Here is a 16485-nt window from a genome sequence, read left to right on the forward strand (position 1 = left end):
CGTTGCCAGTAAATTGTTTAACTTGGGTCAAACGTTTCGGGTATCCTTCCACATGCTTCCCACAATAAGTTGGGTGGATTTTGGCCCATTCCTCCTGACAGAGCTGGTGTAACTGAGTCAGGTTTGTAGGCCCACGCTTTTTCAGTTCTGCCCACACATTTTCTATAGGATTGAGGTCAGGGCTTTGTGATGGCCACTCCGATACCTTGACTTTGTTGTCCTTAAGCCATTTTGCCACAACTTTGGAAGTATGCTTGGGGTCATTGTCAATTTGGAAGACCCATTTGCGACCAAGCTTTAACTTTCTGACTGATGTCTTGAGATGCTTATCCACATAATTTTCCTACCTCATGATGCCATCTATTTTGTGAAGTGCACCAGTCCCTCCTGCAGCAAGCACCCCCACAACATGATGCTGCCACCCCCATGCTTCACGGTTGGGATGGTGTTCTTCAGCTTGCAAGCCTCCCACTTTTTCCTCCAAACATAACGATGGTCATTATGGCCAAACAGTTTATTTTTGATTCATCAGACCAGAGGACATTTCTTAAAAAATTACGATCTTTGTCCCCATGTGCAGTTGCAAACCGTAGTCTAGTTTTTTATGGCGGTTTTGGAGCAGTGGCTTCTTCCTTGCTGAGCGGCCTTTCAGGTTATGTCGATATGGGACTCGTTTTACAGTGGATATAGATACTTTTGTACCTGTTTCCTCCAGCATCTTCACAAGGTCCTTTGCTGTTATTCTGGGATTGATTTGCACTTTTCGCACCAAAATATGTTCATCTCTAGGAGACAGAACGCATCTCCTTCCTGAGCGGTATGATGGCTGCGTGGTCCCATGGTGTTTATACTTGCGTACTATTGTTTGTACAGATGAAAGTGGTACCTTCAGGCGTTTGGAAATTGCACCCAAGGAGGAACCAGACTTGTGGAGATCTACAAAATGTTTTCTGAGGTCTTGGTAGATTTCTTTTGATTTTCCCATGATGAACAGGGCTCCGGGCAGCCGAGCGGAAATGGAGGAAAACTCGCCTCCCTGCGGACCTGACATCCTTTCAGTCCCTCCTCTCTACATTTTCCTCTTCTCTCTCTGCTGCTAAAGCCACTTTCTACCACTCTAAATTCCAAGCATCTGCCTGGAAGCTCTTTGCATCTCCTCCCTCCTGAATCCTCCTCCCCTCCCCCCCTCCTCCCTCTCTGCAGATGACTTCGTCAACCATTTTGAAAAGAAGGTCGACGACATCCGATCCTCGTTGCTAAGTCAAACGACACCGCTGGTTCTGCTCACACTGCCCTACCCTGTGCTCTGACCTCTTTCCCTCTCTCTCCAGATGAAATCTCGCGTCTTGTGACGGCCGGCCTAACCCTATCCCCTCCTCTCTTCTCCAGACCATTTCCGGAGACCTCCTCCTTACCTCACCTCGCTCATCAACTCATCCCTGACCGCTGGCTACGTCCCTTCCGTCTTCAGAGAGCGAGAGTTGCACCCCCTTCTGAAAAAACCTACACTATGTCAACAACTACAGACCAGTATCCCTTCTTTCTTTTCTCTCCAAAACTCTTGAACGTGCCGTCCTGGCCAGCTCTCCCGCTATCTCTCTCAGAATGACCTTCTTGATCCAATCAGTCAGGTTTCAAGACTAGTCATTCAACTGAGACTGCTCTTCTCTGTATCACGGAGGCGCTCCGCACTGCTAAAGCTAACTCTCTCTCCTCTGCTATCCTTCTAGACCTATCGGCTGCCTTCGATTGTGAACCATCAGATCCTCCTCTCCACCCTCTCCGAGTTGGGCATCTCCGGCGCGGCCCACGCTTGGATTGCGTCCTACCTGACAGGTCGCTCCTACCAGGTGGCGTGGCGAGAATCCGTCTCCACACCACGTGCTCTCACCACTGGTGTCCCCCAGGGCTCTGTTCTAGGCCCTGCTATACACCAAGTCACTTGGCTCTGTCATAACCTCACATGGTCTCTCCTATCATTGCTATGCAGACGACACACAATTAATCTTCTCCTTTCCCCCTTCTGATGACCAGGTGGCTCGCATCTCTGCATGTCTGGCAGACATATCCGTGTGGATGACGGATCACCACCTCAAGCTGAACCTCGGCAAGACGGAGCTGCTCTTCCTCCCGGGGAAGGACTGCCCGTTCCATGATCTCGCCATCACGGTTGACAACTCCATTGTGTCCTCCTCCCAGAGCGCTAAGAACCTTTGATCCTGGACAACACCCTGTCGTTCTCAACTAACATCAAGGCGGTTGTTTCATGCTCTAGTACTTGACCCTGCCTCACATAGGTCCTAATCCAGGCACTTGTCATCTCCCGTCTGGATTACTGCAACTCGGCTGGCTGGGCTCCCTGCCTGTGCCATTAAACCCCTACAACTCATCCAGAACGCCGCAGCCCGTTGGTGTTCAACCTTCCCAAGTTCTCTCACGTCACCCCGCTCCTCCGCTCCCTCCACTGGCTTCCAGTTGAAGCTCGCATCCGCTACAAGACCATGGTGCTTGCCTACGGAGCTGTGAGGGGAACGGCACCTCAGTACCTCCAGGCTCTGATAGGCCCTACACCCAAACAAGGGCACTGCGTTCATCCACCTCTGGCCTGCTCGCCTCCCTACCACTGAGGAAGTTTCCCGCTCAGCCCAGTCAAAACTGTTCGCTGCTCTGGCCCCCAATGGTGGAACAAACTCCCTCACGACGCCAGGACAGCGGAGTCAATCACCACCTTCCGGAGACACCTGAAACCCCACCTCTTTAAGGAATACCTAGGATAGGATAAAGTAATCCCTCTCACCCCCCCCCTGAAAAGATTTAGATGCACTACTGTTCCACTGGAGGTCATAAGGTGAATGCACCAATTTGTAAGTCGCTCTGGATAAGAGCGTCTGCTAAATGACTTAAATGTAAATGTAAATGTCAATCAAAGGGGCACTGAGTTTGAAGGTAGGCCTTGAAATACATCCACAGGTACACCTTCAATTGACTCAAATTATGTCAATTAACCAATCAGAAGCTTCTAAACCATGGCATAATTTTCTGGAATTTTCCAAGCTGTTTAAAGGCACAGTCAATTTAGTGTATGTAAACTTCTGACCCACTGGAATTGTGAAATAATCTATCTGTAAACAATTGGAAAATGATTTGTGTCATACACAAAGTAGATGTTCTAACCAACGTTTCCAAAACTATTGTTTGTTAACAAAAAAATTGTGGAGTGGTTGAAAAACAAGTTTTAATGACTCCAACCTAAGTGTATGTAAACTTCCGACTTCAACTGTATCCATAAAAATTATACCAGCTGATTCATGATTTCGACTGGCTGAGAAATGCTGCCTGCCTGTCTGTTTCGTCCCAACTCTCGACGCGTTCATTACTATAGGACAGCTGGAGGTCGAATTTGAATATTGAAACAATGTTGCAAATGTGGGAGAGACAGACAGCAAGGTTTATACAAATCTCCGCTTTTGGAAACTAAATGTTAGTCTAAAAGAAATGTGAGATAATGTCTAGATGCTTTTTATAGTGGAGATCAAGTTTAAAGTGCCTGGCTGGGCTGATGGAACAGTGGATTGTGCAGTCAGATGGAACAGATTAAATAGGCATTTTAAGGTCATAGATTTAGCCGTTGGTGACTTGTGGAATAGACACCGGCAGAATGAGCTTTTAACCAATTAGCATTCAAGATTAGACCCACCGGTCGTATAATTCTCTATAGCATCCTCCGGCTATTTGTGCAGAGAAAAACACAACATTATACAGCTATCAAATCACTTAATTAATTACACCACACGGAAAGCTGTGTATAAGTAGGCTTGCTGTTTGTTTACTGCCAATTAGATATTTATCTGTTCTCCAAACAAAACAAAAGCTGTGTGTTATAGTACCTCTGCTTGCCACCATTTGGAATAGTTCACAATGAAGCACAGTAAAGGTTCGGCAACAGTTCTACTTTTATGTATGCACAGAAATACTTAAATATATCACTCACAGATACTTACAAATACAATAAAGTATCTCTAACACTGTTGACATTAACCCATATACTTTTTTGCTTCAAGTCAAAATCTTTTTCAAGATAGTTCCTAATCAATTTGATATATAGCATTTCGAATTTCACCTTTGCAAAGTGAACATCTCTTTAAATGTTCATAATGTAATGAGAGAGAACGCTGACTAGCAGGCAACACCACGAAACACACTCTGATACTGCCCTCTTCAGGATACCTTATTCATGTCAACCATTACACTTCACTCACTACGATTGAGTGCAGCATATATCTATTCTTTGCATGTGTCGTTTTCACTTGCATAAAGATGGCATGAAAGGCCATTGTCAAAGTTGTGTCATGGCATGAGTCCTGGCTGTCACACCTCTGTCTTTAGGCAACATACCTTTTAGATGTGATCACATAAAACATTTCACAACTATTCATGGACCTGTAACTGGCTTACTCTAGCAATAAGTTGAAAATGGATTGATACTGATGCCTCTTAAGTAGTTTTGGTATATACATTTAGCAATATTCATAGTTCTTGTGTTATGTAACCCCTTTCAACATAGTATAGCTAACCAGTATATTGAAATTGGTATATTTCACGAAGAAAAATAAAGTTGAATGTGTTTTTTTCTCTCTATCTCTGTATTATCTCTGAATATATTTGGTCTGATTTAAATGGACTCCTGCATGGAGAGAATTTTACAGGAACCTTTCAATTCACATTTGAACTGTGGATCATGCCTCTCCCGCTCACTCCAGCACAGCCTTCCTGTGGTAAGCTCAGATTGCATGACAAGACAGATTACTCCACCAAACTCCCCAGGTTGGCCCAAGGGCACACATGCATTATCAATCTGCAAATGTATTTGGCAATAGGCGAATGAATCTCATGAATTGCATTGTGTAACCATGTGATTACACAAGTGGTTCTTGACTGAGTAGCCTAATGCAGTGATCCCAAACTGTGGGGGTTCTTACAGGAACCTAACATTTGGATTTGACAGGACAGCAGGTGCAGGCACTTAACTGAAAAATGTAAAGATCTCCTCAATTTAAGGTAAGTTTTGTCCCTTGTGTGATCTAAATTTGATGTTGTTTTGTGATGATACCATATCTTAACATTTGTGTAAATCTTTCTAAAAACAGAAAATGGACACAATTCAATGGATATCAATCAACAAAGAGGTAAGAATATGTACTGTATGCCATAAGAATATGTTGAATGCTAGCTGTATTGGCTGCAGAGACTGAACTGCTCCCTTTTGTGTCTGTGTCTGCAGGTATACAGACTAGGAGGCATACAAAGGTATGTCTACTGGTGTCACGACTCAGGACAAGACCCAGATGCAGACAGTTCGAATCACAGATGTTTATAGACAAAAACAGGGGACAGGCAGATGACAGGTCAAGGGGAAGGCAGAGGTCAGTAATCCAGGGCAGAGTCAGAAAGGTAAAGAACAGCAGGCAGGGTCAGGGCAGAATGGTCAAAACCGGAAAAACTAGAAAACAGGGACTACAGAGAGCAGGAGTACGAGGAAAAACCACGCTGGTAGGCTTGACGAGGCAAGACGAAACACAGGTAGAAATACACAGGGAATGATGGGTAAAATGGGCGACACCTGGAGGGGGGTGGAGACAAGGACAAGACAGGTGAAACAGATCAGGGTGTGACAATTGTTATGCAGATCACATGTACCACCCTCACCCATTACCTCTTCAATGAAAATGCCATAGGCCTCTACGTTATGGACAAGGTATATGTATGAAAACCATCACCAAATCTTTTTTCCCCCCACATAAACCAAGGTCTGAATACTGTCATGTGCATGTTTTGTTAAACATCTGTATAATTAAAAATGTTTGGATTCACAGACTTCACCCTCACTGCACATCTGATGAATATAACAGGAAACCTGTTTGATCACCGTGCACTGCAAAATAATTCTGGTTATGGATACGGAGGACATCAACACATTAACATCAACACACCAGATGATATACCCACTGGACTTGGGGCTCTGCTGGGAATTTACCATTATTTGGATTTTTTTATTCTGCTTTGCCACTAAAATCATAAGAAACACTGACATCGAAAATATTGTATTATTGTTGTTATTGTTATGCCTATTATTATTAGTAATAGGGGAGGGGGTAGTTTAGATATTAACCCCAAAAGTTACTTCAAAAGGTTATTCGATGATCCATTAAGAGGGGTTCTTTGAAGAATTTATAGGGGTTCCCCCACAGTTTTAATTTGAAAACCCCTAAAGGATTCTCCAGGAACCTTTTATTTTTAGAGAGTAGAATTGCAGGAAATAAGATTTAAAGCTGCCAAATTCTCTCCACCAACAAGAGGGGTGTGAACAGTTTGTGTCTTGAACAGTGCTTGTGCCCATAGAAATAGATGTGGGATGTTCCCCAATGATGGAAGGGGGACCCCGAGGGAAAAGGTTTGGGAACCCCTGGCCTAATGTATGGTATTTAATCAAGTTGGCGTTTTGCTCCCATTAAAATATGTTTTAACTCCTCGATCTTGCAAAAGCAGTTTTTTTATCCACATGTATGATTGACATTGTCAAATCCGATTTTACAGGTGATGGAGGATGTTATTCTTCTCCAATATCGATCATTTTTGCAGAGCATTACATGTATAGCCTACATCTTAACGTTTAACAGCACCAATATTGTACTACACATGGCCTAAATGTGTTGGTCCAACCACTTATCTTGTTTACTGTCAGTGGTCCCACACTGAATTATAAGATTATGTATTTCTGCTTCACTTTTTTCCCTTCATGATTCAACAATTGTTTTAAATAAATATAAATCTGTATAATGTCTCCTGATGGGCCAAATCCTAATTAGAGATTTCGGTCGCAATGATGTGGCAGTCTAAAAAACGGGAACTCTAACGTGCAGTACAGACTGTCCATGTACTGGACGCTGGACTGGTGCTGGATCTGCCTCCATGGAACCAACAAATATATCATTTTATAGAAACTGTATGGAAACTATAGGCTACTACATTTTAATAATAAAGGCAGTATACTTTGAAATGTTCGAATCAAGTAGGCCTATTTCTGATGTAAACCTAACTTGGGTTTAGGCTATACTAATACAATTGATTTAGCCTGTAAGGCCTATCCATGAGAGAACGTAACGAGGTAAATGTATCCTGATGACGACTCATTTATGAAATCCATCATTTACATTTTAAAACTAACTTCATGGTGGAAATTCTATGAAGTTTGCGCCACATGGTTTCACATTGAAAACTCATTCAGGCTAAAATACACAAAAGCAACGTTTTTGTCCGTTCTGCAAGTTTTCCTCAGTTTGATTTTCTGCTAATTTCATTTGAAATAAACCTACAGATAAGAGATGATAGAAAAATAACTACCCAACATCGTTTTTTAAAGAAGTACAGGTAAAAGAAAACAGAGTGACCAATCCCAAGTATGCCGAGGTTAAAATAACTTTCCAATTCGAGATGGTTGTGATTTCAGAATTGTATTTTCCATTTTGTCTCCTTTTGATTCGTGCAACCATGGACCAGTGAATGTTTCTCGACCGTTAATTAGACATTTCAGCAGCTAGCCAAAACCTGTTGCATTAGTTATTCTGATTTCATTCCGTATAGGCTGAGTTTAACAAACAGTCGTCCAAGCAAGTGAATTCGTTTGGCCACAGGCTTTCTATTCAACAAAAGATAGTTGAGTTTTCTGTTTGTCTCCTGTTTAATTCATGTTGTTCTTGTCGTCCTTTACAAAACTATCAAAAACATTGTTATAGCATTTACTCCTGCTTAGGGGTTTTATAGAATAAACAATGATTGGATGTCAGACCTAAAACATATAAACAAACCAACCACAAATAAACAAGAAACCATCAAATTGATCCCACAGTGTAATGTCAAATATCTCATACACTCTAAAAAGAAAAGGCTCCTGGAGTATCTTTAGGGGTTCTTCAAATTGAAACTGGGAGGGAACTCCTATAAGTTCATCAAAAAACCCTTTAAAAAAGGGTTCTTCAAAGAACTCCTATAAATGGATCCTCGAAGAGACCTTTGAAGAACCTTTTGGGGTTCGATTTTTGAACTACCCCCCCCCCCCCTATTATTATTAATAATACGAAAATAACAATAAGAACAATAATACAATATTTTAGTTGTCAGTGTTTATTATGATTTTAGTGGCAAAGTAGTAGTAAAATCAAAATATAAGGTGAACTCCCAGCAGAGCCCCAAGTCCAATGCGTATATTAGTGGTAACCTGGAAATGATTTAGTATTTTAAATCCCATGTCAGGAAAAATAAAAATAATCATTATTCTTCAAAAATGTAGTTAAGGGACATTAAGCTTAACTGTCAAAGTAATGTGACATTTGGGCAAAAAGGTTTGAATTTTGTCTTCAAATTATAAATTTACGGTTATTGATAATCAAAGCATGGTAAAAAAAACAACATGAATTTCACCCCAATCGATTTTTTTTTTAAATTAATGTTATCCAAGAGTTGAGCAACAAGTTACAATTTTATTTTAGCATATGAAGGGTTAAATACTCTGGCAAATTATGTTCTATTCCATTAGCAGATTTGATGGAAATCATGCTTTCAATTGTATAAACCAGCATTTTCTAAAACAGAATATAATGTCAAGTTTGCCTGGGTCAGGCCTAGATCTAACTGTATCAAACATTATCGCACCATTAACAAATAAAAAGTGCATTAAAAGTAAAAGGAAGAAAACTCTCTCACACACACACTCACACACACACACACACACACACACACACACACACACACACACACACACACACACACACACACACACACATCTGCCTCTCCAACTCTTGAATGGATTGTCTCATTTCTGTCTCATATATTAACAAATACTCCAGGATGGATTTTGGATGATCAGTTGACTGTTAAAATGCAAACCTGAGACTTAAATTCAAACAGGTGTATTATCCCATTGCATAACCAAGCTCGTAAGCCTAGTCTAGGTAAGACCTTAATATTCTTCATCAAATTATGCTATTATGATTCTAATTAACAGGGCCGTTTGACCTTTGACGTCAAACAGTGAAGGGAAATCGAAAGAGGAGAATAATCCAGTAACTGCCTATACATTGGGGATTTCATTGCTCCTGAAAAGCATTAGTTCAGGTTAGATAGCGACAAAAAGGCTTGCATGTGAGACAATCTCTTCAAACCACATTCTATAATTGCACTAAAGACCAAATCCTTCAATCAAAGAATGTATATTCATTTAGGTCCATTTTCACTGTTACAATTCTACAACTATGTAGTAATATTATACTGCTTTATCATTTTGGAAGAATGTGCTCATGGCCTACACTTTTCAGCAACACTTTATTTTAAGGGTCTATAATAAACCATTTATAAGGCATTTATAAACAGTCTGATCAACATTTATTGATCATTACTCCCACATCTGTAAATGCTAGTAAGCTAGTTATTCACAGGTGATGTTTAACGAAATACATGTTTAAGAAAAGATATATATATTTTCTTCAACATCCTGTGTTGTGTTCTTTACCAGGTACTGCAGGAATGTCTACCAATGGCAGGTCCATATTTTTGTGAGAAGTTACACTGGTCACTCAAAACATTTATAAAGTATTTATAAAGTATAAATAGCACTCACTTTAGATTTGAAACTGTCAAAATACGTTACTAATGATTGGTAAATGGTTTGCTAATGTGGTGGTAATGATTACTAAATGGTGAACATACAATTTATAAATGACTTGTAAAAATGGGTTGTTACAGACCCTTAAAATAAAGTCTTACCCAGTTTTCAAATACTTTAGTCCTAATGAACTGAAACGCAGAAAGCAGTTGAACACACTGGGTTAATTATTTGGAAATGTCACACTTATAAACTTATGCAGGACTTCCCTAAATATTTTCAGTTATAACATGTCATAGGCCACATACTTTCCTATGTTTTGAAGAATATTGGTAATATATATATATATATATATTTCTAAATATATTATTAAGCTGCAGAAACCAGCTAAACGCGCAGGGTTAATTTCGTGGAAAAGTCCATTTATAAGAATACTTATGCTACATTCATGAAAAGTGAATATCAATAGAGAAACGATTAGGCTACGAATTATGAATAATGATTAATTAATTACAAATGATCTTGTGTTTGGAATATTAGGCTATTATAGTCAACTTCAGATGTATTTACCTTGAGGATGGACGCATAACCGTCTGTGGTCAAGTTCCCTTCTCCCCTCGGAAAGGTTTGAGCAAAGTGGGGTTAAAAGCAATGACAGATTTGACAACACCTGACACGTTGACAGATCTTCTAACTATTGAGCAGGTGTAATAAATACTGAGGATGTGACACACACACACACACACACATTAAAAACAAGACCAATATTGTTATAGGCTGTTATATCTCTATTATAGAACATGTTTTGTAATAGCGGCTCACAGTGGGCAATAGTTGTCTTTTTGCTTTTTATAAACTACGCCATCAAGTGCAACACTAATAGAACGCGTTAAGCCACACACACTAGCTCTCCCTCTCTCTCTCGCACACACACACACACACACACACACACACACACACACACACACACACACACACACACACACACACACACACATACCCGCAACCGCGCACACACACACACACACACACTACCTTCGCGTTTCATCTATTCCTTCTCCGAGACGACTGTAAGATATCCTATGAGCCCATCGTTCGGGATGTCTTTAAGGACGTTCACATACAGACGAAGCATTGATACCACATATTAAGGACATCTAGGCTATGTGTAGCCTACAATGCTGCAAATCAATGAGACCGAAGGATCAGTTCTGTAATTTAAAGATATAAAAACAATAACAGCACTATACATTACGACACCATCAAGCGGTGTACAGTTTGCAGAATCTACCCGATATCGTTCAGCCCGTAGCTATATTATAGGGACATCTTTATGTTGTTCTATTTTACCTTGTAGCGAAGATTCTACGGGGATTGACGCTGCAGACTTCGCGTGGGACGTTTCTATTTGATCTCTGCGGGTTATTCTCCCCTCCGAAGACCACGGATTACTTCTGTTCGCGGATAAATGGATATGGAATAATAATTATAAAACCCGTCGACGAGATGACCATGCTTTGAACCGCGGTGCTGCATAAACTATAACTTGTCTGGGGGGGTTGGCAGTTTCGCTTCGAAATGGTACGTTTACAAATCAATTTCATCTTTATTTGTCCATGTTACAACAGACGCAAGGCGAGAATGATCACGCGTCAGTTGTGTGCACTCTGTAAAGTCAAATTGAGATTGCCTAGAGCTGCATTTTGGTGTTCTGCTCCTTTCCGTCTTTCTCGGCAGGCTACTCCTTTTATTGTTGGTTTTCAGCCAAGCGGAGTATTTGTGGGAAAGGCTAGAAATGCAGACATATGGTGTATTTATGTTACACCTGCGCGTAATGATTGATATAGCCTACAAAGCGTTTTGGCACTTCTCCGCACTGAAAGTTATTAGTTTTTTGTTGTTGCCAGTTTGAGTAGTGCAGCGCAGATGTATATTCACCACGGGATGTTGAAGTTCAAAGCCAATATACTCTGAGCCCGGTTAGAGTTTGTTCAGCAGAAAATGGCCGCAGCCAGAGCCGCAGGGGCGCCGGCTTGAATTTGAACCATAGACCGACAGAGGCGCTCGGTCCCTGGATCTAGTGCCGTTATAACCCACATAGCCTACTTGCAGAGTTGCAATCGGAGTGTTTTGAAAGTGCACTCAATTGGCATGGGGATATTTAGAGTCTGTGTGAAAGCAATGTATTTTCTCTGGCCTACTGTTTTGGAAATATCAAATAAATATATTCAGGGCGTTATATTTTGGGATGTCATAGATAACAAAATTGCCAATTCTTCCGGTTATGTCTGAACTGCAGTTCACTTCACTTCATGAAGGCTGATTTACCCACCACCACCAACGAACCGCTACAGACATTAAACTTGTGCTACATGGATTGGATTCAGTTAGTAGTTTATACTTGGCTTATATAACGTTATTGCCAATTCAGGGTGTTAACTAATATTGATGCAGACAACCCTGTCCCTTCAGACTGATCTCAGAATAGTTTTCTCAACTTTGCCAGATATAAACTGGTCTGGTACTCAATTAAAGTAGACCAAGAAAGTTTATATTTCATTTTTCTCTTCTGGCTTCATGGAGAGTCGTTGATACTCTTGTGTTCGTGATGAAATGGGGATATATCTTTTAAGGGGACATATAGGAATATTGAGCCTATTTTAGTATAGAATCCAAACCATTGATATCAATCAAACTGTGTAACATTTGAAGTATTTTCAAACTTTAATGCTACAATGACTTTATACGTACACTTTATTGGCTACTTACTATCCCTTAGTTTAAAACTGGTTGTTGTGTGCATAGTTACAAAAGCAGAATGTGTCCATAAAGTCGAAAGACATCATCTTGTTGGATAGTTTTCCAAATCTTATTGTCATTACACCGACCACTTGTTTTGTGTGCAAGTCACATCTGACAATAATAAATACAATACTGTAGAAATTGATAAAAGTAGCTTACATCAGAATTCAATGAAAAGTAACAGTATGCTCACCACTGACGTCTCTGCGTTTTTACGCACAGACGTGTATAGCTTATTATTAGTTTGTATAGATGTCAGTGTGATTTGGCCTACCTATGTGCATGCATATATTATAGAAAACAGTTACCTTTATAACGGATGATGCATATAGAAGCTTGGTTTTCTGAATGGTAGGCTATAATTGCATGATTAGGATATCTACGTCATCTGAGTATTTTTTAAACAAATTTTAGCAATTCTGATCATTTCCTAAAGCTGTTGAACTTAGATTACATTACACTTGAGTCATTTCCAGTAGTGAGAGCCTACATTTTCTTACCATGCTCTACCAACTGAGCCACACGGGACCGCAGCTCAATGAAGTGTAGTAATAACAGTTCAATTAAGTGTAGTTCGTTTTGTAGTTTAGTCATGAGGCCACTTGGTAGTGCAGGCTACTGTATCTGTGAACCAACGCACTCAAATGGTTCATAGGCCAATTACGCAGCAAGTTGCCACAGACATGATTTTGAATTAACGCTACAAGCTCACATGGAATGTCGCTGTCCTCGATGCTGAGATAGGCTATGCGAGGGAGGGAGTGTGCGCCCTTGCATGGGCGAGAGAAAGTCCTCTGCAATGTGTCTTTCTAACCATCCGTACCAGTGTTGCACCTGATCTAAGCACATTACTTTGTTTAATTCGTGGATTTAACTGGTATTGCCACATGGAATCAGGGTTACTGCTTCTTTAAGTGATTTTTTGGGGATGGGCTATTTTCATAACGTCATTTAATTCCTCCCTCTTTTTCATTTTCTCGTTCTTTGATTATTTTTTCTCCCCCCATTTCCTAAATGGAACAGATTGCCCGAGCATTTTCATTTCCCAGCTTTCCCAATTTGTTGTATTAAAACTTAGCCTACTCTTTTTATTTTACAGTATTTTTAAGTTGAACTTTTCTTCTGTGTTTGAGGGCTTACATCTCAGTGGACGTAAACTGCAAGTCAATTGAGGCGATGGTGGAGGTGCAATGATGATGATGAACTTTAAAATAATGATTCACTAACTTGTTTGTCTTTTTCTACCTGACAAGTTGTTATAAGTTCCTTTTCATCATGATGTACTCTCCTCTCTGTCTTACTCAGGTAAATTATTCCTTACTTTTTGGGGGGTGTTATTATGCATGTGCGTCTGTCTTGACTGAACGTGGCTGTGAAATGCAGATGATATTTCAGTTTAGAAAAGGGCGGGATGAGTGTTGTTGGCACAGTCCATAACGAGACGCGGAAACCCGAGTCTCTCAGCCTCTATTAACTTCAGACTTTTTGTTATCACTATTTTACTCAATAGCATTATGCCGACTCATATTTAACGTATATTTTAGTCTCAGATTTTCATGAAATGTGTTTACCTTGAGGAAGTACAAGGCTAAAGTATCCGCATTTTCATTCATTAGCTGTGACCGATGCAGGCTGTGCATGCCGGAAGTATCATCAGAATTGTTAATCATAAAGTATCATCAAAAATTAGGCTATCAACCCTGTGTATGGGAGCGTTTTCCCCGAAGTATTCTACTCATTTTTGAGTTTAGGAGGGACAACAAACCACCCCGAGAACTGTGGTCAGGCAAGGGAGCACTTCGGTTTAGTATTGATGTCCTGATTAATTATTTAAATGCTTATAATCTTTGGAAATAAAAAAGGCAATACAAACCAATAGCTTGTCGTTGGATAAGGATTAGTGTCTGTTCTCTCTCTCATGAAGTAGTGTGCACTTGTGTTTTGCGGTATTTTGTGTATCCAAATAGTCTATCAGTTTATTGAGAACACTACTCAGGACACTGTGAAATCAGGATGTTTATTTAGAATATGTAATAGTGAACAAGTCAGAGCCACAGTTCTTACCTGATGTTGATTCTTTCTAATTGTATTTTTTTGTCGTATGCATGAAAATGTGGCCTATTTTGAGTCAGGTTGACGCACGGTTTTGGACATCTAGTTAAATTAAAATAAATGTTGATCTAGTGTGCATCCAATTAACATTTAATTAAGTTGTAATTGAGTAGATAATATTGCATACAATTTGAATGTAAAAGTTAGAGAGAAGTGATATGTAAAGAAAGGCACTGCCTGTCCTATATGATAAATGAAGTAGCCTATGACCTTTCTATTGCAAGGTAGGCATGCCTATTACAGGCCATGGCTGGTTTTGAAGAGCCTATTTAATTAATAGGTGGATGTATTTCACTTGGGTAAAACTGTCCAAATAGAAAAAAATCTCTCTTCAATTTATTGATAGCCTCTAGCTGCCATTTACACGCAATAAGGTATAGCCACAAAGTCTTCGTATAGGCCTACTGTAGTTCACCAGTAAAATTATCCTTTTTTGGTCATTTTCAAATGGAATTGCATTTAACTTAATTCCAAAGTACATAGTAATAAAGGGATTGTAAATCAATATTATACCTTGTTTTAATAGCTGAAGACATAAATAGTACTGTAGTTTCCGTGAATAAATGCACTGCAAGAGGAATCCAGGGAAGAAGGGTTTGGGTTTTTATTGCATGGTTCTAAACTGTTATGGTGAAGAACTGTTTCTAATTCAGTAGAGGAAAGAATATTAGGCTAAATTCCTCATGTTGCTGTATGCAACAGGTTCCATATGTTTTACTGAATGTATATTTCAATAGTATTTTAACTTAACATTGTAGTAATACTGGTGACAGTTGTATTATTAGTGTGCTTATGGAGTTGCCTTATATGAATAGTATCAGTTCAAACATAATAATGCATTAAGGCCTTGGCTTATTTTATTTACAAATGTTTATTGATGTCTCAGGTAGTGGTATTATATTTTTACTGAAATGTCCAGTATATAGTTATGAATGGTTAAAATGAGCTGATGAATGTATTGTTTATTCATTGAGATTATCCAAATGAAATAATGAAGTTGGTAAACCAAGTGTGATGTGAAAAGAAGTTCTATTTTTGGTCTTGAAATTAAGTCTGGAAGGCAGTACACTCCTCGTGTATGCAGCCAACTGGGTTGTTGCATTGCTCATATGCATATCTTTAAACGTTTGGAACATTAGTGAATTCAGACGTGTTTAATGGTAGTAGAATATCAGTGTTGTTTGTAATATTTAGATGATTGTTAATAAAGCTAAATAGGTCATTTTAAAACAGCAGAGATGGGCTCTTTTCCTTGAGGTTAGAGGTCACAACATAATAATACATTCCTATGGATTTGAACTTTTAAACACTTGTGACAATGTGTACAAATAAATCTGAATTCTGAAGAATAATAGACCTGTAATAACTAAATGAGGGGAAGACATTTTTGTTTACAAAAAAGCACTTTGTTATAGTTTTCTAAAGTTGGAGTTATGGTTGAGGGACTTTGCCGTACTAATTTGTGAGTCATGAACTACCCACTTGCCTCCACCTTAGGAGAGCTGCTCTCTTGTCCAGCTCAAGTTGCACCTTTTCCTGGGGTGGATTTTGAGAGGGTCTGATAGCGGGAGTGAGCCAGGCTGAGCTCCACAGTGTGCTGCTACTCTGTACTGTAGCTGTAGCAGACCAGCCAGCTAGGCAGGCAGGCGGGAGGTGCAGGGCCGTACCAGGCTTGTGTGAGGCCTCTCGTCTGCTGGCTGTCTGAGGCAAGGAGAGAGGAAGGCAGGGAGAGAGGGAGGCAGAGCGTGCCAACACTGCTGCCGCTCTGGTTCTGCTGGCAACCTGAAGGGCTGTGGCACTGCTAACGCTAAACACAAGCTGCTAACGCTAAACACAAGCTGCTAACGCTAAACACAAGCTGCTAACGCTAAACACAAGCTGCTAACGCTAAACACAAGTTATTACGCATTATT

At 40.0% G+C, this 16485-nt stretch overlaps 1 protein-coding gene across 7 annotated transcripts in view; it reads left to right on the forward strand.

Annotated features, from left to right (window-relative positions):
* Window positions 1-10654: 10654 nt before the first annotated feature.
* Window positions 10655-16485, forward strand: part of LOC115144966 (nuclear factor 1 C-type-like) — a 136381-nt gene continuing 130550 nt past the window's right edge. For 2 of the 7 annotated variants that reach the window (XM_029686147.2, XM_029686148.2), the window contains exon 1: window positions 13442-13765. In XM_029686147.2, coding sequence (XP_029542007.1) covers window positions 13736-13765 — 30 coding nt within the window. In that variant the 5' untranslated portion in view covers window positions 13442-13735. Of the gene's footprint in view, window positions 11240-13441; window positions 13766-16485 lie in introns of those variants that run through there. The other 5 variants (XM_029686143.2, XM_029686141.2, XM_029686142.2 and 2 more) reach the window with 5 other exon arrangements.

This window comes from Oncorhynchus nerka, linkage group LG17, assembly GCF_034236695.1.
Source record: "Oncorhynchus nerka isolate Pitt River linkage group LG17, Oner_Uvic_2.0, whole genome shotgun sequence".
Lineage (NCBI taxonomy): Eukaryota > Metazoa > Chordata > Actinopteri > Salmoniformes > Salmonidae > Oncorhynchus > Oncorhynchus nerka.